Source organism: Diospyros lotus, chromosome 2, assembly GCF_014633365.1.
Source record: "Diospyros lotus cultivar Yz01 chromosome 2, ASM1463336v1, whole genome shotgun sequence".
Classification (NCBI taxonomy): domain Eukaryota; kingdom Viridiplantae; phylum Streptophyta; class Magnoliopsida; order Ericales; family Ebenaceae; genus Diospyros; species Diospyros lotus.
Window position 1 is genome coordinate 8,429,457 of NC_068339.1, and position 25,030 is coordinate 8,454,486.

Below are 25,030 nucleotides of genomic sequence, written 5' to 3' on the forward strand. Positions count from 1 at the left end.
ATTTTTCTATTTTTTAACTTTTATTTTTTGGTGTATAACATGTGTTGTTTTTTAGGTTTTTGTATTCTTGTATGAATATTTTTTTGGGTTTAATTTGTTGATTGTTATGTCATGATTATTGATTAACAGCTAAGATAGTTATCTTTTTTTTTTTTTTGGTTACTTTTTAACCAACATGTATCTCTAACCATTTTTATTTAACATTGATGATTTGAGATAGAGTCTAATATAAATTTATAATACATTTTTCATGAGTCTAATTGTAAATTTAAAAAAATTCATTAGGTTATTTGTAATATTTAATTAAATTACTCATCTAATTTATAACTAATAATTGTGATGATTGAATTAATGTAGATCTACCAATAATATTTTTTTACCCATAGTATGAATTTGATATTGAATATAAATTTAGTAAAACTAAACGATGTTTTCAATTTTTATTTTAAAAAAATAATAAATAAAATAAAAAATGACATCAATTATGTAATTGATTGAAATAAAAAATTAATAAATTTTATAGTGGATTGAACTTTAATTTTTTTTTAATTTAATGAAATAATGAATTTTTCTTGAAAAGATATTTATTATTTATTTTTTTATAAAAAAATTAATGCTTTTGAAAAAGCCTAAAAAAAAAATTTCCGCCTAGAGCCCCACACAAAAGCGCAAACTAAATCATTTTGACATTTAAAAAATTTTCTAAAAAAATAATCAATTATCCATAAAAAAATTTATTCTAAAATAATTTAAGAATATTAGGATAAATAACATCTCCGAAATAGACAATATAAAAATTATTTATAAAATATAGATATCATCTATAATAATATTGATTCCAATTAAACTATGATTAATTAAGATAAACGTTATCTATAATAATCTAAATCCTGAATTAGCTAAGATTATTTCATATTTTTCTATAATTAAACAGGCATTTATTCCCAAAAAGAAACTTCTATAGTACTAGTTTCAATACAATTTTATCATATTTAATGCCTAACATAAACATCAGAGTATTTGCATATTGACCTCTTATTGCTCTCTGATTGTGTTTCTTATTTTTGAATATTCAGGTGACTTGATTATAACATTTCTAATCAAACAAATTCATTTTTGTATTTAGACTGGTTCTCACACAATCTCAAGCCGTATGAACCCTAATAAAATCAATTGGGAAATAAGACATTATACGTATGTGATAATCTCATTACTAGTATGCTCATTCGTTTAATATTTATGCACCTGTCAGTGTTTTGTTTTTTGGTTATAGCTTTATGCGAAAAGAAAATACTTTTTTTGAACGCAAATGCAAGTTTACACTGAACTGCAAAAACAAAATATGATTATTAACTCTGATTGCGGACGTAAAGGTTACGCTGAACTGCAAAAACAAAATATGAATATTGTAACGCCTAGTAAATGGCAATTTAATTTAATTTTGAGGTAATTTGATTTAAAAGAAATATCAAAATAATTTGTTGTGATTAAACAAAAATAAATTATGTGATTTTAAGGAAATAAGAAATTAAGATAATTGATTAATTATTTTAGGAATATTCTGGAATGAGAAAAAAATTGAAATAAATTAAATTATGTGATTTTTAGAAGTTTCGGACGTTAGTGTAATTAGTACATGGGGTGTGTGTGTAATTTATGAAAATTTGGGGGGGTGGCGCGATTTCGTAAAAGGGGCCGAAGTCTTCTTTAAATTTATTAATTGACCTATATAGGCTGAAGGCGCGTGCGGACGCGAGGCGGCCAGGTAGCGGGCGAGGGTTCAATTCTGCAGGGGGCGTGCGCGCACGAGGGCTGATTTTTGGCTGATTTAATCAGCCTTAGGCATCCCAAAACGACGCCGTTTTGGGATAGAGGCGGTGGCCTCCAGCGACTGGATGCACGCTGCCACGTGGCGTCTCCTCCTCTTTTCATTTTGTGGCCGAATTAAAGCCCAATTCGGGGTTTTTTCTTGCAAAATCAGTGAGCAAATTTCAGAAAAGGATCTAGCATGCTCGCGGGAGAATTTGAGAAATTTGAGGCCAAAAATTCAGATTAAATCACGTTTAATTCCAGAGTTAATATTCCAGGTATGTAGATAAACTAGTAATAAATATTCTGTGCGGTCAGAATTTTATTTAGGGCCTAATTTTATTAATTTTGGCGAATAATTGAATATTGCAGTTTGTATAATTTTACCGCGTTTGGTCAAAACGAGCCTAAGGCTATCTTCGGAAAGGCAAGTTCTTTATACTCTTATCGTCGATTCTTTCATTGTCAATTTATTTGACTTCCCTTCGTTGGTTTCAGTTATTAATAAATTATGAAATTTTAAACGGTTTGTTTTAAAATCTAATTTATTTAACTAGTTTCGAGGGTTTTATTCATTGGTTGCCTACGAGGATTTGTGCCACCCCTAAGCCTGTGGGAATGATGTCGTACTCACTCGGGGCTAGGTTCTTAGTTGTTTGGGTATTACTATAGCTTTTGATTGTTTATAGGTTAGAGCGGTTGGGCAGTGGGGGCAAGAATTAGCTGTTTGGTGACGGTGTGATTGTTGTACGGTCTATCTTAGGCCGTCGGCTGGTCTCTTCTACTCACTGACTGCTAACCGGTGTCAGGCACTGCTGACTAGCTCTGCCGTTATGTAATTATAGCATGCCTGGTTATGTTTTATTCTTATTGCATGGTTTGGTATGCACATGGGTACGGGCTGCATGTTGGGTTTATCATGATTTGGTTATGCTTGGTCACGGACATTCTAGTTTGGTTATGCTGCATCCAGCACAGGCATATGCATCGCGTGTGATTTACTATATGGGCGGAGCATGACCTGATGCCTGGATGTATGGGCGCCTTGTATCACGTTGATGCTCACTACGTCATTGCATTTTATGTGCATTGCATGGCTATTGGTAGTATATAGTTCTCGGACGGGAGTACCGTTTCGAGGGAGCCTATGGCTCGGGTGTCGGGAGTACCAACATGGACGGATGACGGGAGTACCGACTCAGGACAGTGTGCACAGGTTTGTTGGAGATCTATGTTGCCTTTCAGGGCAGCGGTAGGTTGGTATGGAACTTGGGTGCTAGGTGTTTTATGTGGCCCCCAAGGACCGGTATGTGTTTTTATTATGCAGCACTGTTGCGTTGTTGCGTCACAGGGTTTGTGTGTACATGTGGGTTTATATTTGGAGTGATCTCATCTTCTGTTTCATTTACAGCATTCCTTTTTATATAAACTTGCTGAGTCTTGCGACTCACCTTATTTTCCATCATTCCAGGTAACGGTAAAACAAAAGTCGAGGGCGAGGACCACGCCACCTAGCAGCCAGCCGTGTCGGTAGGGTGTATAGTTACCTGCCCCCGTCTTCTCTGATGTTTTGTTAGGAGTTCTGACTCTCATTTTGACTGTGCCCAGTTGTTCCTTGTATCTTTTATTTGTTGGCACAGGTGTCTGTATATTTTTATATACTCATTGACCGCTGTTCCAGCAGGGTACTCATGGGCGTGCATGTATATTGTTTTGCTTCCGCTGTTGTATTTTTCGTATGTATGCATGGCATGATATTTTTGTCTTATGTATCTCTTCCCTTATGTAAGCGCTTTCGTTCGGATAGACCGGGTGGTTGGGATATCCGGGCGGGGTGTTTACAGATATTCCCCATAATTGTTGATATAGGCATTACGCCAAATCGCAAAAATAAAATATGGATATTCTCTCTGATTGCGGATGTAAGGGTTACGTCGAACCGCAAAAATAAAATATGGATATTCTCTCTAATTGCGGACGTAGGGGTTACATCGAACTGCAAAAAACAAAAATACGAATATTGTATTTGATTGTGGACGTAGGGGTTACGTTGAACAACAAAAATAGAATATGGATATTTTATCTGATTGTGGACATAAGGGTTACGACGAATCGCAAAACCAAAATACAGATATTCTCTCTGAGTGCGGACATAGAGGTTACGCCGAATCGCAAAACCAAAATATGGATATTAATTTTGAGGGTGGATGTAGGGGTTACGTCGAATCACAAAACCAAAATATGAATATTCTCTTTGAGTGTAGACCTAGGTATTACTTCGAACCGCAAAAATAAAATATGTATGTTCTTTAATTGCAGATGTAGATGTTAAATCAAACCACAAAAACAAATGTTGATATTCTTTCTTATTTTTAGACGTTACCCACGATTCCAGCAAACATATACACAAAATTGAGGAGTGACAACAACTTATTGTTAAGATGTCTAGGAGCCAATATCTAAGAGACTCACATCGGATACACGCGAATGTTGAATACTGTTAAGATGTTTAGGAGTCACTTACATTGACGAACAAAAAACTTGCCTCGAACACACATCGATATTGAAAACTATTAAGATGTTCGAGGGTCACTTGTATCGATAGACGAATGACTCACCTCGAACACATTATCTATAATAATTATAATCTCAAATTATTTACAAATGGGAAAATAAATATCATGTATAAAAAATAGATGTTATCTATAATAATATTAATTTTAATCAGACTAGCACTAATGAAAATAAACATTATGTATAATAATTCTAATATCGAATTAATTAAGATTATTTCATATTCATCTGTAAATAAGTAGGCACTCATTTCTAAAAAGTGACGTCTATGATGTTAGTTTCAATACAATTTTCATATATTATTACTTAAGTATCAAAGTGTTTGTGCGAGAACCTCTTCATGCTATATGATTATTTTCTTATTTTTGCAAATTTAAACGATTTGATAACGACATTTCCAATCAAACAAACTTATTGTTGTATTCAAGCAATTATCATAGCCTTTGATTTATTTGGTAGCCTTATTTTTGTTTCATTTTAATTTTTGTTTTTACTACCTTCATAACAAAAAATAAAAATGCTATTTGATTTCTTATTTTATTTTCAAAAGATTTTAGAAGTTCTTAAAAATATTTGTATTTTTTAAATAAATTTGTCCTTTTTTTCTTTTTACGTTTCTCATTGTCAGTGACCAGATGTCGCTGAAAAATAATTGACCAAAACGTTCAAACACCTTCTTTCGTTGATGTCTTTCATGAGAGTTTAACTTGACTCTCATGTTTATAATTTCATCAATTGATAGTACAATTGTTAATTAAAAAATGACATATCACTTTTTTTTTCAAGTAGTTAATGTGTAGTAAATATATATTATTCTTTAAATAAAATACATTTATTTCATCTTGTTTTCACTTCATATATTTATCACCAACTAATATAAATATTTTTAATTGAAAATAAAATATCATAAATGTACTTTATCTAAAAATAAAATACATTAATTGCATAATTAGCATTATCTTTTTTCAAATAAATCTATAAAGAAGTAATTTTTGTACAAATAATTTAATTACTCATACGCTATGAGAAAGTATAACATAAATTATTCATAATTATATAACAAAGTTGATATTTAATTAATAAATATGATTTAGATCTATGTTTAATAAATAAATTTATATATTTCAAACTATATATATATAATAAATTTAGAAAAGTTTATATATGTATATCATTTATAAACCTGTGTAACCTCATCACCCTTAAATTCAAATTGAAATGTTTCCCAGAATAATTGAAATTTAAAAAATGCCGCCTGACAAATAATAGGACTAAATGGCCTCCATTGAAATAAGGTCATATTCAAGAGATTTCCATTTATTTTGAGAATTATAATGACCTATTTTATTATTAAATAAGTAAATTAAGTATTTTACTCGTATATTTTTATCATATTTTTCTTGTATAATAAAAAACTAAAAAATGATAGTCGACTCCTTACTATGTTATTACTGCCAATCAGTACTATTAGTGCTTAGAAAATAAAAAATAAAAAAATACAATTGTTACCACATGAGAAATAGGATTTAATTAAACTATTTATAAATTCCTAGAAGATAACTCACTATAGTTGTGGTATAAAAAGAAAGAAAAAAAAAAAAGAAGAGAGAGGGTCACTCTATTCAATTCGATCATATAAATAAAATATTAAATTTAGTGTTATCAAAAGTCTTATTTTTATAAAAAAATATCTTGATATATTTTATCTTAAAAATAAAAAATAAACATTAAGAAGCTATTTCTTCAGTTAAACCTATGTGATATTTGAAATTATTATAAAATAAAAAAATGTTACTATTATATTAAGATTCATCATCAATTAAGATTTATTTTAAAAAAAGCTGTCATCACCAACCAATGGTGGACTTAAAATCTAAGTCTATTTTTATAACATTCTATTTTTTTACTAAATAGCACAAACACCACCTTTTTTTGTGAGAAATTCTTTAATATTCAAAGAATTTGCACCCTATATAATGTAAAAGATACGTATAACATAAAGATAATATAATATATAAAAAAGATATGTCATAAAATATTATTAAAAATTATATCATACATATTTTATATTATATTTTACAGTATTAACGCCGCCAATTACCATAGAATTTTTCCTATTTTGTATATTAAAATAGACGTCAAACGAATGCGCTCGTGATTCTCAAAATAACACGCCGATAGGAGGGCCTCCATTGCAAAATAGTAAACTATGGGGACTACAAGCCAAATAAGGAACACGAACATGGAGGCATACGTAACACGTGGCGCTCAATTCAGTGACCTTACCTGCTCTCTGTCTAAGTCTAGTCGTCTAGGTCGCCGCCTCTTTTCACAGCCGGACACTTGTCAGAGAACTACACCATAAAATTACTTTTCACGGCCAATCAAATTCTTTAATAATTTTAAAATACTTATTTTATCTCCACAACCCACTCTCTTCTCCGACTACCCTTAATTATTGACCGTAGCCTCGTATCTCTCTCTCTCCTGCACTATATACACACAAACACATACATACATATATAGACATTATTGCTGGGTTAGTCATAGTGGCCAACCCACATACATACTCTCTTTGTGCGATGGCCGCAAGATAAATTGGTAATAACGGTCGACCCACACACACTCTCACTTTTTCTCTACTCCCCAAATACACACAAACACACACACAGATATATATGTACACATATATGAAAATGCATGACCGCAGTCATGGAATCCAACGTTCCTCGACTGCTAATAGCCGAGAAACTTTGCATTCCATGGTCTCGACCATACGTTTTAGTGTGTGTATATATATAAGTGTGTGTGAGTATGTGTATATATATATTTGTGTATGTGTTTGTGTGTATTAGAGGGACAGAGAGAGAGAATGAGTGAGTTGACAGCCATTGCTGACCCATCTCGCGCCCATTGCACATAGATAAAGTGTGTGTGTGGGTCGGTCGTCATGGTCTACCCAGTAATGACGTGTATATATATATGTGTGTGTATATGGTGCGTGAAATAAAAAGAGACACGAGGCGACGATTGACAATCAGGAGTGGTCGAAGGAGAGAGTGGGTAACATATGTATTTTAAAATTATTAAAGGATTTGGTGAGTTATGAGCTATGAAGAGTAATTTTGTGGCTACGGATAAAATTTTTCGCAAATATTTCTTCGCAAGATACCAAATTGACAATTCTACCCCCAAGCTTAAATGTAAACTGACAAAACAGCCCTGTGAATCCAAATGTCCTCGGAAAAGCAAGTTATGTCGCATGGATTTGAGGTTAACCTCTCCTGTGGGAATTAATTGTAATTTTGAAAATTAATTAAATTATTTAGTAATAGTAGCGATCATTGATCAGTTGCTTTTTTCGCTCTTTAGCTTGGCTTTTACTCCAGGATAGTGAAAACCGCACCACCCGGCGCATCTTAGCACCGGTCCCGCCCTCCCCAGATATATACAACCGCACGTCTTCACGCGCGTTGGTTTCCGCATGTGAACTGTTACAGAGAGCTTTCGCGAAGCTTCATTTGTTTCAGAGTCGGTTCGAGGGAGGGCTGGACTGTAATCACGTGTTCCGGTCGGAATCTGTCGTCATTCAAGGCTGCTGTGCGTTGATCTTTGGATGATCCAAGGTAACGAGCTTCGTTTTTTATGTAGAAGCTGAATTCCTTCGTGAACGTCGATGAATTGTGCTGAGTTTTGTTTGTCGATTTTGGTAGTTTGTTCATCCTTGGTTTCAATTGGCATGTTTATGCGTACAGTTATGGCTAGTCAATTTTTTTTAGTATAGTACTGTATATATGCTGCTCGTATCTCTTTGGGATTATAAGATCTATGACTTGGCTTGTAGAGCTAAATTTTGCTAGGTAACGGAACGTTTTGAGATCTTCGTTTTCTTTGCTGGCACGAACTGTTTGGTTTCTGGTGGAGCATGGGAGGAATAGATCATGTGGTAAAATTGTTCTAATTACCCAGAAATGAAATATCTTCCAGTTTGGAACTATGGGAAGGAAACAGACAGGAAGAGAGCGGAGTGAGTGAAAGTGTAGATGAAGTGGCTAGTTTCCCTGTTGGGTTTCTGAAGGAAATAAGAAAAACAGGTTAGCTGCCATATTGAGGAGGAAATAAAATAGAAGGAAAGGAAAACAGGGTAGCCGTCATTTCGAGTTCCTTAACCGAGGGACTCGTTTCTAGAATAGATTTATAGGGAGTTTGGTTGGGGGTTTTGCTGTGGTAATGGTGTCTGTTAATTACCTGTTTATGCTTCTATATGATTGTTATTGTGTGGTTAACTGATTTTCAGAAACCCACGATAGATTCCTCTATGAAAATCTGATCGTTCTGCTTTGGTAGGCGACTTCCTGTGGAGCTTAATCAAGCTGTGGCATGTGGGGACGTCTTCGTGATTCGTCCTCCATGTGCAAGCGCATGCCGTCCAGGGATTATACTAATCCAGAAGGTGTAGAAGAGAATTCAGGTAACTCTATTCATTAGTCTGGTTTCTGCAGGCTCAGTTTGGAACTCAGAGGCTTTGAAACTACAGTGCCTCAGAATGGGTTTAGACAACTAATGATCCATCCTAATTGGAAAATGTCTTTTTCATTAAGTAATTACACTTGGAAATATTTTTTGTTTTACTATTTTTTTCAAATACAGCTAGCTTATCCAGTTCTATTATTAGCTTCGGATTATTGCATGATGCCTACATGTATTTATTGTTGGTTTCTCAGATTCTTCTTGTGAAGCTGTGAGAAAATTCAAGAAATACATAATTGAGCCATTTCTGGCATATTTATAACTCTTCTCTTGTCCCCTTGTAGCAAATGAGAGTTTAGTATTGGTTCAATAAACATGTAGTAATATATTCCCCATCTACTTGCTACCCATTTTTTATTGATTGTGGATTATATTTTGGAAGCAGTTTGGTAGGATACTGGGCTGAATGCTTGTCTCTATTTTAGCTTTTTTACAGGACATCATGAGTCAGGAGATTATGAATCCTTCTTGGAAGCTTTCTCTCCCGCATATACTTGTGGCCTCAATAGTTTCATTCTTATTTGGCTACCATCTTGGGTTTGCCCTTGATCTTGAACTCACTGTCTTTTGCAGTTTCTTGTCTTTCCTTTTTTTCCCTTCATCATTTTGCATAATGCAATGAATGAAAATTTTTGACCGTGGTATTTACTATGTCTATACAGGGTTGTTAATGAACCGCTGGAGAGCATTTCAATTGATCTTGGTTTTAGTGGGAATACCCTAGCAGAAGGTAACATTCAAACTCAATGTTTAGTTTTGTGGATTTTCTTCCTCCCACTCGTAATTCTCTATCTGTGTTTGGGTTCAAGTGTTATTGTTTATGTCACAACCCTAGGATTTGATTAAGGTTAGAAAGGGAAGTGAGAAGAGTTCATGGGAGAGAGAGCAGAATTCGGAGGGAGAGATTGAATAGAATTAGGGAGAGAAAGGATGGAACATTGGAGAACGAGAGAGAGAGAGAGAGAGAGAGAGAGAAGGGGGGGGGGGGGGAAGAGAGAGAAATTGGAATTTCAATTATCATTCAATATGAGAATCCCATTCATTTACAACAGCCTTATATAGGCATATTTGTCTCCTAACAGCCTTGCACATGCAGCCATGTGCTCCTAACTAATTGCTAAAATATCCGAAATATCTTCTAACTATTATCAACTTATTACTATATTACCCTTCTATGGATCCTTGGGTCATGACAGTTTATTGTGCATATTAAATGAAGGTCTGGTGGTTAGTATATGTCTGGCTGGTGCCTTCATTGGATCTCTACTTAGTGGTTGGATTGTTGATGGGATTGGTCGCCGTAAAGCTTTTCAATTGTGTGCTTTGCCCATGATTATTGGTGCTTCCATTAGGTAATGCATACAAACTCAGTGTGTGCTTTCTCTTGTTTACTGGTCCTCTCAATGAATGTTTTCTATTTTTTTATGGTTAAATATATCTATTTAAGTCAAAAGTATTTCCTTTTGCAACTGGTTCATGCATGATGCATCCAAGAAAACTGACAGTTTTTCTCTATGGTCACCTCTACTGTAGTATGGAGGAATGATTCTATATGTGTTTCTTATCCCACCCCCTGCCCTGCGAAAGACCAATAAAATTTATCACATACAGTTTATTATATGAAGTGCACCAGAATTTAGTAGGAATGCTTTCAGGAGTTCCAAGAAGTATTCAAATACATTACTGTCAAAAGGTAATCAAAGAAGGTATTTCTAGGACATATTGAGTACAAGCCTTGTCAAAAGGCAGCAAATAGTGGGTTTGATTTCCCAAGGGATGGGTAAGGTGGATTAGGTGGCAGAATCTGTGGTCATGAGCAAACAAACAAAAGTGTAGAATGGAATGACATGTAGTTTCACGAGGAGAAAGGGAACACACATCTACTTTTAGTTGTAATAAGGAGCCTGCCATGGTAGATTAAGCCACAAATTTAGAGTGAGATTGTGTCAATTTGGTTTGGAGATATCACACTAGTTAAAGAAGAAGCTAGAAAAGGGAAATGTTAACCATGCTTAACCCCGCGAGTGAGGCTCAAAATATTGTACTTGTGGCATTTAAAACTCTCTTGCAGTTGTATCACTGGTCTGTGAAGTATAATAGTTAGTCAAATGTATAAATTCACTTCCACCCCCCCCAACCACAAAAACACACACACACACACAAATGAAGAAATCTACAGAAATCCTATTGCTAATATATGCTTTATGTTTGAGAGTTAAGAGAGTAACTGAATTCTTGGTAAAATGAAGAATATATAAAGATCATCTATTGAATTTCTTATAGGTCTGCATTAATGGCTGTAGGAATGTTTTATGCATAATTGATTCTGCAATAATTTGTCTCCACCTAATGGGATTAAGGCTTGTGTTTGTTGATGTTGTGGTATTATTATGTTGTGCAGATCATGAGAATTATAATCATGAGACCCAGGGCTCATGATCTAATAGTTTGATCATAAATCTTGGTTAAAAATAAAAAGTAAGCAGTGAAATAAATAAATGTAAACATAGCATTATGATTACAACAACATAACAAGCTAATCTCACTAGGTGTGTTGGCTACATGGATTCTAGCTTGCCAATTATCTTTATCCATGGCCATTTCTTATTGCTCCATGTTGATTAATGAGAAATATAAATTTGTTCTGTTTAGGCTTTTTTTTCTTTTTGCTTTTTTTTTTTTGGCATTACTGGTCTCCGTATATATATATTTTTTATTCTGAAATCATGTGGTTGCATGAGTTGCACGACTGGTAGGTATACACTAAATCTTAGTGATTACATCTGGGCATTGTTTAGCCTTTTATGTTTTTCTTTCCTACTCCTTCCCCTTCCTAGATTTCCAGTCTGCCAAATACTAATTCATGTATCTTCAGTGCAATGACACAAAATTTGGAAGGTATGCTTCTTGGGAGATTTTTGGTGGGAACTGGATTGGGTGTGGGCCCTCCTGTTGCATCTCTCTATGTTACGGAGGTAAAACACTTAAATTTTGTTGCAATATACACAAAATTTAAGGTTTCAATTTTTATTTTGGTCTAAGAAAGGTCTCTGTTTGGGAATCATGTCATCATTTGTGGAGTGCTTTTCTCATATCAGATTTAATTTGTATGAGCAGGTATCTCCTTCTTTTATTAGGGGTACTTATGGAAGCTTCATCCAGATTGCAACATGTCTAGGACTAATTGGAGCTCTATTTATTGGAATTCCTGTCAAGACCAACCCTGGATGGTAATAAGAAGTTGGGCTCTATTATTGTCTGGGAAAATGATTGATGTGTAAGAAATTGATTATATTTTCTGCTTAGGTGGCGTTTGTGTTTCTGGGTATCTACAATTCCGGCTGCAATACTTACAGTTGCCATGGCATTCTGTGCAGAGAGTCCACATTGGCTATATAAGGTCGTCTTTCGCATGCATTTTTCCCTAAGATTCAGTTTTTGTGCACCAAGATTCTTACTGTTCCTACTAGCTGATTTTTTAGGCAAATAACCATAATTTGATGTCTGAAAGCGATAATTAAAAGGCTTGGTTCAAAGTTGCCTGTATTTGCTCAAGGAAGTGTCAAATTTCTATTCTCTTGCTATTTTACAGTTTGATAGAAAATGGGTTTGCTGTTTTGACTGACTACTTTTAAATATTCACCATGTTTCTAACCTTCTCTCTTCCTCGTTATTCTCTTAGTATTAGATTGATGATCATAATGATATTTTGAATTCCATCATACAACTAAGCATAATATCTGTGAGTTAAATCTGCATCCTATCTGAAATTGAGCTGTCATTTATCTCACTTGTATTTTAGTTCTTACTAACCGCTGTATTTTAGGCAAGTGGCTACAATAAAGTTTTGAAATATATGTGTATATAAAGTTTTGAAATATACATGTATTTGAACCATCATTTTGTCAGAGTTCAAGCTACATTCTGTACATAATTTCATTGTCATGTTTACAAGTGCAATAAATTTTAAGCTGTTACTTACCCAATTATTTATGGGGTGGTTATTTATCCCATTTTGTTCTAGTTTTTTTCTTTTTGGTTATTTATTATAGATTTCCTTGTACCTCACACATTTTGATATTTTCCTGAAGCTGAGATGGTCATCTTATGGTCTCTCAACTTTTGAATAGATTCCTCTCCCTCTCTCTCTCTCTCTCTCACACACACACACACACACACTGGAATCTGTGGTCCTTGGCTTCTTTACATAGCAGCAATAGAGACTTCCCTTGCATATATTTTATGCTCTATTTTGCTCTTTATATGATTTATCTTCCGGCAAGAAAGGCATAACAGCCATATTTCTTTTCAAAATTCTGATTGTTGAACTTGATATGGTATGAGATCAAGTTTAACAACGAAGATGTTGAAATTCAGCAATTCATTTTACATTATTGTTTATGGCAGCAAACTAATGCTGAGAGTTTCTTGTTGGTTAATAGCGTGGAAGAAGTGCTGAAGCTGAAATTGAGTTTGAGAAGCTTTTGGGAGGATCGCATGTCAAATCTGCGATCGCAGAACTCTCTAAGGTGGACAGGGATGAGACTGACACCATAAAATTCTCAGAATTGCTTTATGGTCGCCACTCCAGAGGTTGATACATTATTTTTGAATGCTGTTTTAATTTATTTATTACCATTTTTTGTTTCTACAGTGGTGATGTGGTACAGGTTGATGCTTACTATTATCACCCATTCTCTCTCTCTCTAAATATCTACTTCCCATCCCCCTTCCTTTCTTCAAAGGGTTTGTTATTCACTCCTTTCTTTTGCAGTTGTTTTTATTGGATCCACCCTATTTGCTTTACAACAGCTATCTGGAATAAATGCTGTATTTTATTTCTCTTCAACTGTATTTAGAAGTGCTGGAGTGTCGTCGAACCTTGCAAACATCTTTGTGGGAGTTGCAAATTTTTTAGGTATATTATCGCCTCTCTCTCTCTCTCTCTCACTCACACACACACACACACACACACACCCCCGCCCTCCGCCCCCATATATGCAAGTGGCTTGCACATCTTTTATTGGTGCTAGTCCTTGACCAAAAATATAATGTTCTTCAGGGTCTATTATTGCACTGATTTTGATGGACAAACTGGGGAGGAAGGCCCTTCTTATGTGGAGCTTCTTTGGCATGGTACAGTCTCATTTTATTTTCTGAGAACTAGCTTATATGCTATTGAAATCAACCTCATCTTGTATATCCTAGGACCAAAATTGATGTAGGACAGGTCTGGAATCTTTCTTGAAAGTTGATAGAAGCATTGCAGTTAATTAGAATTTCTAATTTTCTGGGTCATAACAGGTGGATAAGGTTTGCGGTTTTATTTAGGCTAAACAAAAGCACAATGTTGACTGAGTGGTGGTGTTGTGTACAACACTGTAGAACAGTAACTTCGCAGATTGTGGGTTGCTTGTGTCATAATTGTGTAATGCAGGAGGGATAATAAGGTGTACCCTTCAGAAATTTAAGGCTATATAATGTTGACTGGATTTGATTGTGGGTTGTCAAATGCTTAAAATTGCAGAGAACTGATTACAAGAATTTCTCTAGGTGTATTTATATAAACTGCCTCTATGTGAAATTAAGGGGCAGTATGCAAATGGCAATGTCATACCTCCCATGCATAATATTATGTAATTGGACTTCAATATGATTTTATCTGGGGCTTCTGTTTCATGGAAAAAATTGCTCAATTAAGGGTATGAAATTCATCTCTGCCACACTTAGTTGGCCATGCACCCCTATACAGATAAATATACAGCCATGCATAACACTTCAACTTCATATATGGTATTTCATGTTAATTTCTATTTGTCCTTAAGGCAAACTAAGCATTTAAAAGAATGTTTTGAGTATTTTGAGACATTAGAATTAGATGAATATGGCACAAAAAACCTGCAACTGAGTCCATGAGACCATAAAAATGGCTATGGAAGGCTCCCATGTGCACTACTTTGAGGCATGCCTATTCATAACTCTAGACACGTCTGACTTTTGTGTAGAGTATCAAGTCCTTCGGCATGTTTACTTCCTTTAAGTTTCTGGGTCAACGTTGTTGCCAACACTTGCCTCATTCACCTGTCATTTTCTGAGTTTCCAATAACCTTCTGCAGGCAATATCGATGGCCTTGCAAGTTGCCGCTGCAGGTCTTCCTTTATCATCTTCTGGGGGTTTCTACCTGTCTGTTGGTGGCATGCTACTGTGAGTACTGTTTTAACTTGCAGTTCTTAAAATAGGATTCACTGCACTGTATAGTTCTGAATGGATTTGGTGAATAAAGCCCTGAAATTATGCTAAGCATGCTTTGAATCATTCTGTTTTATTCCCCGCTGTGCTGCACAGTAACCATGAGTTAACCAGATTTTCTGGGTGGTTTCTCAGCTGGAATGTCAAGAATATTGTTCCATCATCTGAAGTTGTGATGATAATATGAAGTGTGTCTATAGCATTAGATATTTTCATTAAAGGATATTGTCTCAAGTGTACGATTAGATATTGGAATGTTATCAGATTGCAGAAGCTTATATTTTGGCTCCTGATCATTTAAGTGGCATATAAGTTGATTGAATCATATTGCGCCCTCTCAATAAAAAAAAGGTTCCCTTGGAGCAAGTTCCGTGGTGGTTTCAAATTCCATAGGGCCTGGGGGTTCCAGGTCCAAACCCACACAAACAGACTCTTATGTTCGTTCAACCAAATTATGGCATAATCATGTTTACTGGCTGGACCTATTACTCTTGATGAGAGATGGGGAAATTTCTAGATAGTTAGAATAAGAATCCAAAAGGGAAAGGAAGAAAAAAAAAGAAAAAGAAAATTAGAATCTTGCATTTTTGCAGTTGCCTTCGATTATAGTAGTTGCTTCATAATCACATTTATGTTTTATAATAGTAGCAGTGGGTGGAGGGATGTATGTAGGCAGTTCGAATTAAAGATTATTGAGTTTATTTTTGCAGGTTTGTCTTGACATTTGCCGTGGGAGCTGGTCCAGTGCCTGGTCTTCTCCTATCAGAGATTTTCCCTAGCCGAATTAGGGCCAAAGCTATGGCATTTTGTATGTCAGTGCACTGGGTAATATTACGTTGCTATACTTTCTCCGGCCAAAACTGTGAAATAGAGGAGAATTTGCATCTTGTTTGCTTCTTTTTGACTGAAAAGACTTGCATGTTGTTGTTAGGTGTTCAATTTCTTTGTGGGCTTGCTGTTCTTGCGTCTGCTTGAACAACTTGGGCGGCAGCTCTTGTACTTCATTTTTGGTACCTTCTGCATGATAGCTGTCCTATTCGTTAAAAGAAATGTGATGGAAACAAAAGGAAAATCTCTCCAGGAAATTGAAATCGCTCTTCTTCCAGAGGACTAAATTATGGTACCTTTTCTTCTTTTCTTGGGGAAATCATCTCTTCCCAGTTAACTGGTGAGCAGAGACATAGTTTTTTTTATGTTTTTTGCTGATATTGCCGTGTCGCAGCTAAATCTATAGAAGTGTTTTAAGACATCGATTGAAGTAGTAGTATCGGTTACCAGATGGATGATACGTTGGAACGGCTTCAATCGTGCCGAGCCTGCCAAAGCTGAAGCTGAGAGATCTGCTTGCTAAGGCCCTTGTATGGTGCGAGAGAGCTTTTTGATTTGTAATTTTGTATGTTCTAGCAAGTTTTTATATACATGTATGCCCCCTTTGATAACTGCTTGCCATGTGAATGATGTACGGATTAAAGTTTACCTGGCTTCGTAAGTGTGTTGATGTTAGATATTTTGAGTAGATTGAATGATTTTATATGGTTGTGGTGGCTGTGCAGCCACGTTCGCAACACTTGGCTAATAATACCCGATATATATATTTCCAATTTTACATCCCAAAAATTGTCTCCACACACGCAACGCACTTCTGTTCTTACCAGATGTCATAAAAAATTCAACACAGTACGACTCGACGCCTCTTTTCTCACGGTATTACTTTTACTGGAAAATAATATTGAGCCTCTGTTTTCTTTTTCCTTTTCTTTCTTCGGCCAACCATTCTCAGAAAATATAGGTAGAAACTGATGAGGCAGGCAGGCGAGGACTTTTTTTGTTTCTATTTTTTGCGGTCCGAATAGAAGAAGCGAATCATTTTATTAATTAGCTATTAGAGAGAGGGGAGAGCATCTACCATCATCTAAACCCAACTACACAAGCTTAAGCAACAACTTTTATTGACGTGATTTCCCAGAGAGTAATTTCTTATGGAGGTCGTCAAATATTACATATTGTTAGGTCTTGTTTGTGATTTTAGAGTTGTTTTTTTAGCTAGATTCTTGGGGATAAGAACTCATTTGGTCAGAATTATATATATGCTTTTAGCATTTATATGTTAGATGGACTTGAGTACACATTAACATCCCCCCCCCCCCCCCCCCCCCCCCCAAAAAAAAAAAAAAAAGTGGTTTATTGTTATGAAAATGCGCTATTAGATTCCCTTCAGATATAGTTATTCGTTTTTGTCATTTAAAAATTTAAATTTTAAATCTATTGTTTGGTTATATATTTGTTTGAACTATTTGGATTTGAGTTCAAATCCAAAATGATTCTGAACTCACCCAAGAAATAAAAGAATTTGAAACGATAATTTGGCATTTGTTGTATTTTATCGAGCAATTATATATATATATATGCTTAATTCATTTCTAAATTATTTTGTACCCATTAAAAAATTGTTTTACCTGAAAAAACTACATGAGTGATTTAAATTGGCATTCTCATTGGTAGATCAATCTCATTGTTATGATTTTATATCGAAAATAAATCACCAGCAAACCATTTAACAACACAAATGAATACAAAATTTAATATAGAAAACTCAAATTGAGAAAAATTATTAATAAAAAAATTAAAACATCATTATGATGATATTAATATAATAATAGTGATATAGCTGTAACTAATTTCAGAACATTGTTCACCTATTTATAAATCTAAAATTTATGTGTAGATGTACACAAAAAATTATATTCTAATTAAAAAATAAATTTTCATTGAGATAAATTTCAATTACAATCGAATTTGACAGTTTAATTATACTCAAATTCGAAGTCTTAATCATGAACAAATTAAAAATTCTAATCTTAAATAAATTTAAATTTTGAAACACAATTATATGCGACACTCATAATTGATAAATCTTATGGTCATAAAGAGAGATTGATGAGATGCAGAGGAGAGATGATTCTTGTTTGGTTTATACTTCTGATAAAAATGTTTTTTTTTTTTCACGAAAATGTTAAATTCATCGACTAATTCATAAATGAAATTGTACGCATCAAGACAGTTAAGTGAAGTTGGTTTTAGGCTTTGTTTGGGAAAATATTTTCTACAGTAATAGTAGGAAATATTTCTCTAATGGAAATAATAATAAATAGATAAAGAGTACAATACAATATAATGTTGAAGGCAATTAAATTTGGTTAATAATATATATATGTCTTCCAAAGGGAAAAATCTTTTTCATTTATCTTCAGTTTCATCCCGGTAGAGACCCACAATCAAGGCAATTCAGATAAATGATAAATGCTTATTTGGTGGTTGATTTAGCAATGAGAAGCTAAGAATTAACAGTGCCCAGGCAGCACCAAAATGATGGATCAATTATAACAGCTAGAATCATGATCGTGTCATGGCGCGCATATATATATGTATATGCACCAAATTAAGCATTGTACGTACTAGCTAGCTAGCAGATCATTTAATCAAATTAAGGAAGAAATTAAACGAAGAGTAGAGAGATGATCACATCTTAAATTAGATAGTTTTAAGGGCAACGATCAAGCCCGATGCCCCTGCATATGTTACAGCACAAACTTTAAGCTCCCAGCCAAGAATGCAATAGCATCATGAGCAATCAGCCTTGGGAATTTTAGCAGAGTGACTGCTCATGATGTTATATCATTTGGTGAAGCCCTAGCATGCAGGAAGGAAGCACCCTGCACCATGCTGCTCTGCCGCACAAAACAATAATTTTTAATCACCGGAGGCCTCCACCTCCAACGGCCGGAGCCCAGTAATCTGCACCATTCTCACTCCCAACTTGCGGTGTACACGATATTGGCACCAGGCACAGCCCTCTACTCCTCAAATCCTTCATTGCTTCTTCATGAAAATCCTAATGAATGGTATTCGAAAATCATCGTTAATTAATTAGTTCATCATGGTCAATAATCAAGTTAAGAGGTTTGCTTTAGCAATATTAATTAAGGATTAAAACTTAAATTAAGAAGAAGAGGAAAAAGTTTAGGGTAAATTGTATCTAAATTATTTTAGGTTTAGTTCAAGTACAGAAATTCTTAAGATATTTGAAAAAGGTATTCTAATAAAAATAATAATAAAAAACATAGATTTGAGGGATATTTTAAAATAATAAAAATTTCTGTGCTAATATGCAGTCGGCAGGCAGCAAGAATGGGTACGTACCTGCTCAGAAGCTGCTTTTCTCTTGAGACAATTGTCGTTCAACAGCTGTTCAGGAAATAAATTAGCAGATTCGTTTAGATCATAGATCCTTAATTTCTGATTCCAATGGAACGAATTGAAATATGCAATTAATGAATAACTGCTCTTTTATTTGTTTAATTTTATCAGACTAGTCAAGTCTGTAAAGCTGCAGGCAATGAAGCCTTGTGCTTATAAAACTTTAGTTGCTTGCAGAAAAAGATGGAGATGATGCAGAAAATTATTGGTTTTTCTTTTTCTGTCTTTTCCTTCTTCTTCTTTCACATATATACGTAATGGATCCAGAAAAGCATATATACCTGACCAGGGTCTTCCGGAAATAAACAATTCCTCTCCCCTTGAACCTAAAAGAAATGAGAATCATTATTAATCAATTAGTCCCACTTTAGCAACAAATTAATTTATAAATTTACAGGGGCACTTCATTAGTATTATTATGATTATTATTTTGCAGTCTTTAAATTTACGAGTTTATAAATTATATGTATATATCAAATAAGTACATAAAAAATTATCTGGGTCAACTTCAACTACATTCGAATCCTAATAACAAATAGACCACTATATTCACGTATACTACTTCAGGGCATATATATGTCCCTTCCAACCCACTTGAGAGAGAGAGGGGGGGCGGGGCGGGTTACTTTGGGAAGTGAAAACAAGTAGTTTAAATATAGATAGTATCTTACAGACTGTTGCTGCCTCATATGTCCTGATCCACTGCCCAAGTAGGGCAAGCTAAGGGCCTGCATTCAAGGGGGGAGAAGAAAAGGGACAAGTTTTAGAACTTCAATAACTAATTGAATATGCTAAAGGAATGCTGCAGAGAGGGAGAGAGAGAGAGAAAGAGATGACATTTTTCATTAACGGTACACACTCTTCTGTGCCACCATTACTGGGTCGGGTTCACGGCAGTACTTGGCAAAAAATAAAAGAGGAGGAAACAGAAACATCACCTCAATTTGATTCTGAAGGAATCTAATGTACCCAATAGCTTCTAGCAAGACAGAGGCTGTGTCAGTCTGCAAAAAAGAAAGAAAATCCCACCATCAACCCCCTACCATAACCTACCTTTCATGTTTCCTTTAAAGCTTTGAGCTAATATTGGAGAGTAAAATAAAAGAGTAGAACAAGGAGGTTAACTTTATTTAAAAATAATGGGCGTTTAGGTGTTTGGATTGAATTTTTGTGTGAATGAATGCGTGGGTATATCTTCAAGCTCACTGAATTAATTATACTCTTAAATTTCTTTCTTATTACCGATTTAGAAAATTAATAATAAAGAGCAGTAAAGAACTTTCCTCTCTTAATTAATGATTTCTAGCGAGGGTTCCCTGTATATATATGAAAGAGCTAGGTTGGTGTGTGAGTGTGTGTGCGTAGAATGCGAGAGACTTTCTAGGCAAATCTGATCGAGCAAAGAGGCTTCTTAATTCGTTATTAGGACTAGATTAATAGAGCATACCTTTCCAAAAGGGGAAACCAACTGGTGAAGGGCTGTTATTCTATCTCCTAATTTCTCCTTCCTCACCTGTTTGACAAAGAGAGAGTGTGAAGACGAGCACTTTCTCTAATTTCCTTTCTTTTTTTTTCTTTTTTTTTGAATGTTTCTTTGCAATAATTGTTTCAGTATCTATGCAAATTGCAATGGGAAGATTTTTATTTACTTTGTTTCTTCATGTATGGATGAGATGAGGATAGCTAAAGAATCCTCATCCTAAGAGAAATGGACAATCAAGAAAGACAACAGTAAGATCCAACAGAATGAGAGAGAGAGAGAGAGAGAGAGCCATATTTGTATTTACCTTGAAGCTTGATTGGGTTGAACTACAAGGCTGAACCCTAGCTTTCTTCAGTGCCCCACCAGTGGCAGTGCTGTTGCACTACAGGGATGGAAAAATTATAAGAAGATAAGAATCTTAATTTATTCACCACCTTTTTTCTAAATCTAACTACCTAAAACAACCAATTGATCGTTTCCAATATATTTAGATGGAATAACATTGAGTCCTCAAATTAATCATGGCCACTTCATTTGATATCAATTATCTTCAAAAGAAACAATAAAAAATCTTGAATCTTGTTCTTCAAACCCTAGAGAGTTTGAACTCTATATTGAAATAACAGATTAAATTCTCTTTCTCATACCTCTGAGGAACGATCTGGCGGGGGATGGCGCGCATCGGCTTTTTTGTTGGAAAAATCCAACATGTTGCTGCTTAAACTTGTGAGACATGAGTTTGGAGAAGATGCGGGCATCATTTGTTGATGAGACCAATTAGTAGCTTTTGCTGCAGCCTGCTGCTGGTAGCCATAGCTGCTCGCTGCTGAGTTCTCTTGCTTTATTTCTGCAGCTGCTGATTGAGAATTCGGAATATTATTATGGTGCTGCAGTATTTGGCCTTCCCAGTTCTCCACCTTATTCTTGCCTTGGATATGGCTCATCCCACACTTATCATCTTCACCCACCAATCCTCCCCTACAAATCAATCCACAAATTCCTACTATTTAATTCACAATCATATATATATATATGTATAACATGTGGACATGGTATGTATTCTGATTTCATGGTAAGAAAACCCAGATTAAAAAGGATCATGCATCTCAAGTTCAAGTCAAAAATCAATGGCTTAGTCCACCCTCAAGGGTTATCGTCTAGTAAAAGGCTATAATTGCTTCTTGCGACGATCGCATACACAAGTTTTTGTATGTTTACTTTAAAAACGTCAATCTATCCCGAAGCTTAGAAAACCATCAAGAAATTAAGGTGGAGAGCATGCGTACATACACACATACATACATATATATATATATATATATATAGAGAGAGAGAGAGAGAGAGAGAGAGAGTTACAAGAGTAGTTGACTCCATGACTCTGGAAGGTCCTGGTTGTCATGCCAAGAGGATGGGAAAGGAAGAAGTGATGAAGGAGGAGCAGTGTATTGAGGGAAGAGATTTGAAGGTGGAGCGACAGGGGGAGGCAAGAAAGGGGAAGCTGCTGCCTGTTGATGATGAGAGAGTGGCCTCGTCATGTTATTGAAATTCCACCAGTTGTTCATTTGTTGCACCGGCAAGCTCTGCAAGACCCCTCTATTCATCTCTATCCTCAAGGAACAATAAGAGGAGGAAGAAGAAGAAGAAGAAGGGGAAATTATTTTCTCTCGCTTTCCTTCTCTCTCTCTCTCTCTCACTTAATTTTTTTCTATCTTCAAAGCTCCCAAATAGAAACTTTGAGATGACATTGCCGCTGGATTAAGTAGAGCAAGCAAGTCTCAAAGTCGTGTCCGTAAGAGAGAATTTTGAATGATGGGGCATGGAGGACCTATGTCCTCCTATCGTTTCTTTCTTTATTGTTACCTTTCCTTTTTCTTTCTTCCCCCTTCCTTTATGTTTTTCTTTTCTTTCTTTGCTTTTCTCTTAGCTTTTACTTTATCCTAAAGTGAGGCAGAAAAAAGGTGGTAGCAATTCTCTCTATTACTAACACAAATTAAATTAATCTCGTCAAAGTGAACCCCCACCCCCCCCCCCCCCCCCCAAAAAAAAAAAAAAAAAAAAAAATACCACTAGACTTAACCCTGAATGCACCATATTTCCGTCATATCAACCTAAGATGTACCTCTGCTATATATAGCTGTAAAGGTGAAATCAATTTTGAGATGATGAATAGAAAGAATTATAACAAGTGGGATTTTGTTTGGATCATTTCCAGGTTATAAGTATGAGTTTAGAATTGGTATCTTATTACTCTGAAAAAAAAAAAAAAAAACTTATGATAGAAATTACATTACAACATGGGTTATAAATTAACACACAATTTTGTAAATGATTCAACACTTTGTTTAATTTAAACTCGTTTATTTACCTACTTAAATATAAATATGTTTGAGTTTAATTTCTAAACTCTCTTGGTAATTAAATGTCTTGAGCTTCAACTTATATTTTGGGTGATTGACTCGTTTAAATTTGTATACAAATTTATGTAAGTGCTTGATTATAGATTTGTTCATATATAGCTTGTTCATAAAACGTGTTAGTGACCCATTCCCAAAAATAATGTGCACTTTTCAAAATTGGGAGTTTTTTTATTTCACTATTTATACTATTTAAAAAATATATATATAATTAAAAAACTATTTCTATAAATTTTATATAAATAAATCTAGAGTTGAGTTCTCATCAATCCAAGCTGCAGCACTATAAATTTTTAATGAATAACCTTGAAGTTTAATTTTGAACTGATTTAAACTCGATGAAATTCCAAAATAAATGAGCCGAGACTCATATAACTCTATTTTTAAACACAAACATGCATGCATGGTATTTGAATTAATCAGGGGAGGGCTCATTATTTACGTTCTTATATTTCAAAAATATTTCAAAAAAGGATACATATATCTCATTCCCATCATGTAACAATGTCCATACCCTACACAAATTAACATTAAAAATTTACATTCTTGTTAAGCGCGCAAAAACAAAAACAGAAAAAAAAACATATGCTTTCTTTTTTTATTAGGTAAATATTAAATAAGTAGTTTAAGCAAAGATAATATAAAAGTGGAACCTTAAGAGACTACAACTATATATATATATATATATATATATATACTGATCAATAAAGAAAGTAAGGTGACTCACAATTACAAACCGCCAATACATTGAGCAAACAAAAGATAGTGGTTTTAGCATCAAAAGCAAGCTTGGATAAGAAGGATTTGATAAAATTGTAGCTCGGTTCTACTGCATGCAGCAGCCCATTCGACTTTATGAACATTAATTAATAATCTCAATTAGAAATCTGCAAAATGGGTATTCCTAGAAGGTGGATTATTTAATATAATTAAGCTCATGATTGATCAGGAGATTTAAGGAATATATATAAGCTCTGTTCACTTTTCTGTTAGATAAACCAAAAAAAAAAAAGAAAGAAACTTTTTATTCTTTTAATTCTAACGCTAGCTACTGGTGTTCCTTCTTAATAAAGAAAGGCTAAACATAGGGTCAAACTTTAAAATTATAGCATCCTTTAATCAAAGGAACAAAAATATATTTTGCTAAAGAATATTATATATAATGGCTTTCTTTTCCTTTTTGTTTTTGTCCTTTCATGTCTATTTGTCTTGCTTTTTTAATTAGACTGGTCCTCTATTAATTTCCTTTTTTTATCTTTTTCTCTTGTTTTCCTCCAATATATATATATATATATACATACATGTATACATATATTAGCTTCTAAGTTCCGTCGATCCATCTTATTTGACCTGCAACCACATTTCAACTCTGATATCACCCTAAGCACTAAGTAGGAAGCCTCTTGCTTTCTTCACTTTTCCCTTTCCCTTTTTAAAAAATTGACACCCCTGGGCCACCAACCCAAAAATTAAAAAAAATAAAAATAAAACCAAGTGGTACTTACATAATATATATATATATGTGTGTGTGTATATATGTATGGCACATGGGATGAGTATCGATCTATAGGTGATTAATACATGGCTACTTAAGCAATAATTTAGGCGTTTTAATGATCATAATATGATGATGATGAAGATGAATTTTTTTTTCTTTTTTGTTGTTTCTCATTGTCTGTATTTGAAACAATGGTGCCATCTAAAAGAACAGCC

At 34.4% G+C, this 25,030-nt stretch overlaps 2 protein-coding genes across 6 annotated transcripts; one reads left to right on the forward strand and one right to left on the reverse strand.

Annotated features, from left to right (window-relative positions):
- The first annotated feature begins 7,826 nt into the window (after positions 1–7,826).
- Positions 7,827–16,679, forward strand: LOC127794526 (probable plastidic glucose transporter 2). Of its 4 annotated transcripts, none has more exons than XR_008021691.1 (15): positions 7,829–8,009; positions 8,731–8,854; positions 9,339–9,450; positions 9,576–9,643; positions 10,133–10,265; positions 11,789–11,888; positions 12,031–12,143; positions 12,220–12,313; positions 13,356–13,506; positions 13,688–13,831; positions 13,976–14,049; positions 15,030–15,118; positions 15,874–15,988; positions 16,095–16,331; positions 16,442–16,679. XR_008021691.1 is itself a non-coding variant. In XM_052325694.1 (15 exons), exons 2-14 carry the CDS (start codon positions 8,764–8,766, stop codon positions 16,275–16,277), a joined length of 1,467 nt encoding a protein of 488 aa, XP_052181654.1. In that variant the 5' UTR covers positions 7,830–8,009; positions 8,731–8,763; the 3' UTR covers positions 16,278–16,283; positions 16,386–16,679. The 4 variants fall into 4 exon arrangements, 3 of the variants coding, with proteins under 3 accessions (XP_052181656.1, XP_052181654.1, XP_052181655.1); XM_052325694.1 differs by having other exon boundaries at positions 7,830–8,009; positions 16,095–16,283; positions 16,386–16,679; XM_052325696.1 differs by having other exon boundaries at positions 7,827–8,009; positions 9,350–9,450; positions 16,095–16,679.
- Positions 16,680–18,498: 1,819 nt separating this feature from the next.
- On the reverse strand, positions 18,499–22,736 carry LOC127794527 (transcription factor bHLH68-like). 2 transcript variants are annotated; one of them, XM_052325697.1, is made up of 9 exons: positions 22,260–22,735; positions 21,551–21,881; positions 21,208–21,285; positions 20,868–20,933; positions 20,359–20,424; positions 20,092–20,148; positions 19,702–19,746; positions 19,364–19,408; positions 18,499–19,055 (listed from the first exon to the last, which is right to left on the reverse strand). In XM_052325697.1, exons 1-9 carry the CDS (start codon positions 22,502–22,504, stop codon positions 18,918–18,920), a joined length of 1,071 nt encoding a protein of 356 aa, XP_052181657.1. In that variant the 5' UTR covers positions 22,505–22,735; the 3' UTR covers positions 18,499–18,917. The 2 variants fall into 2 exon arrangements, with proteins under 2 accessions (XP_052181657.1, XP_052181658.1); XM_052325698.1 differs by lacking the exon at positions 20,868–20,933 and having other exon boundaries at positions 22,260–22,736.
- Positions 22,737–25,030: the final 2,294 nt, after the last annotated feature.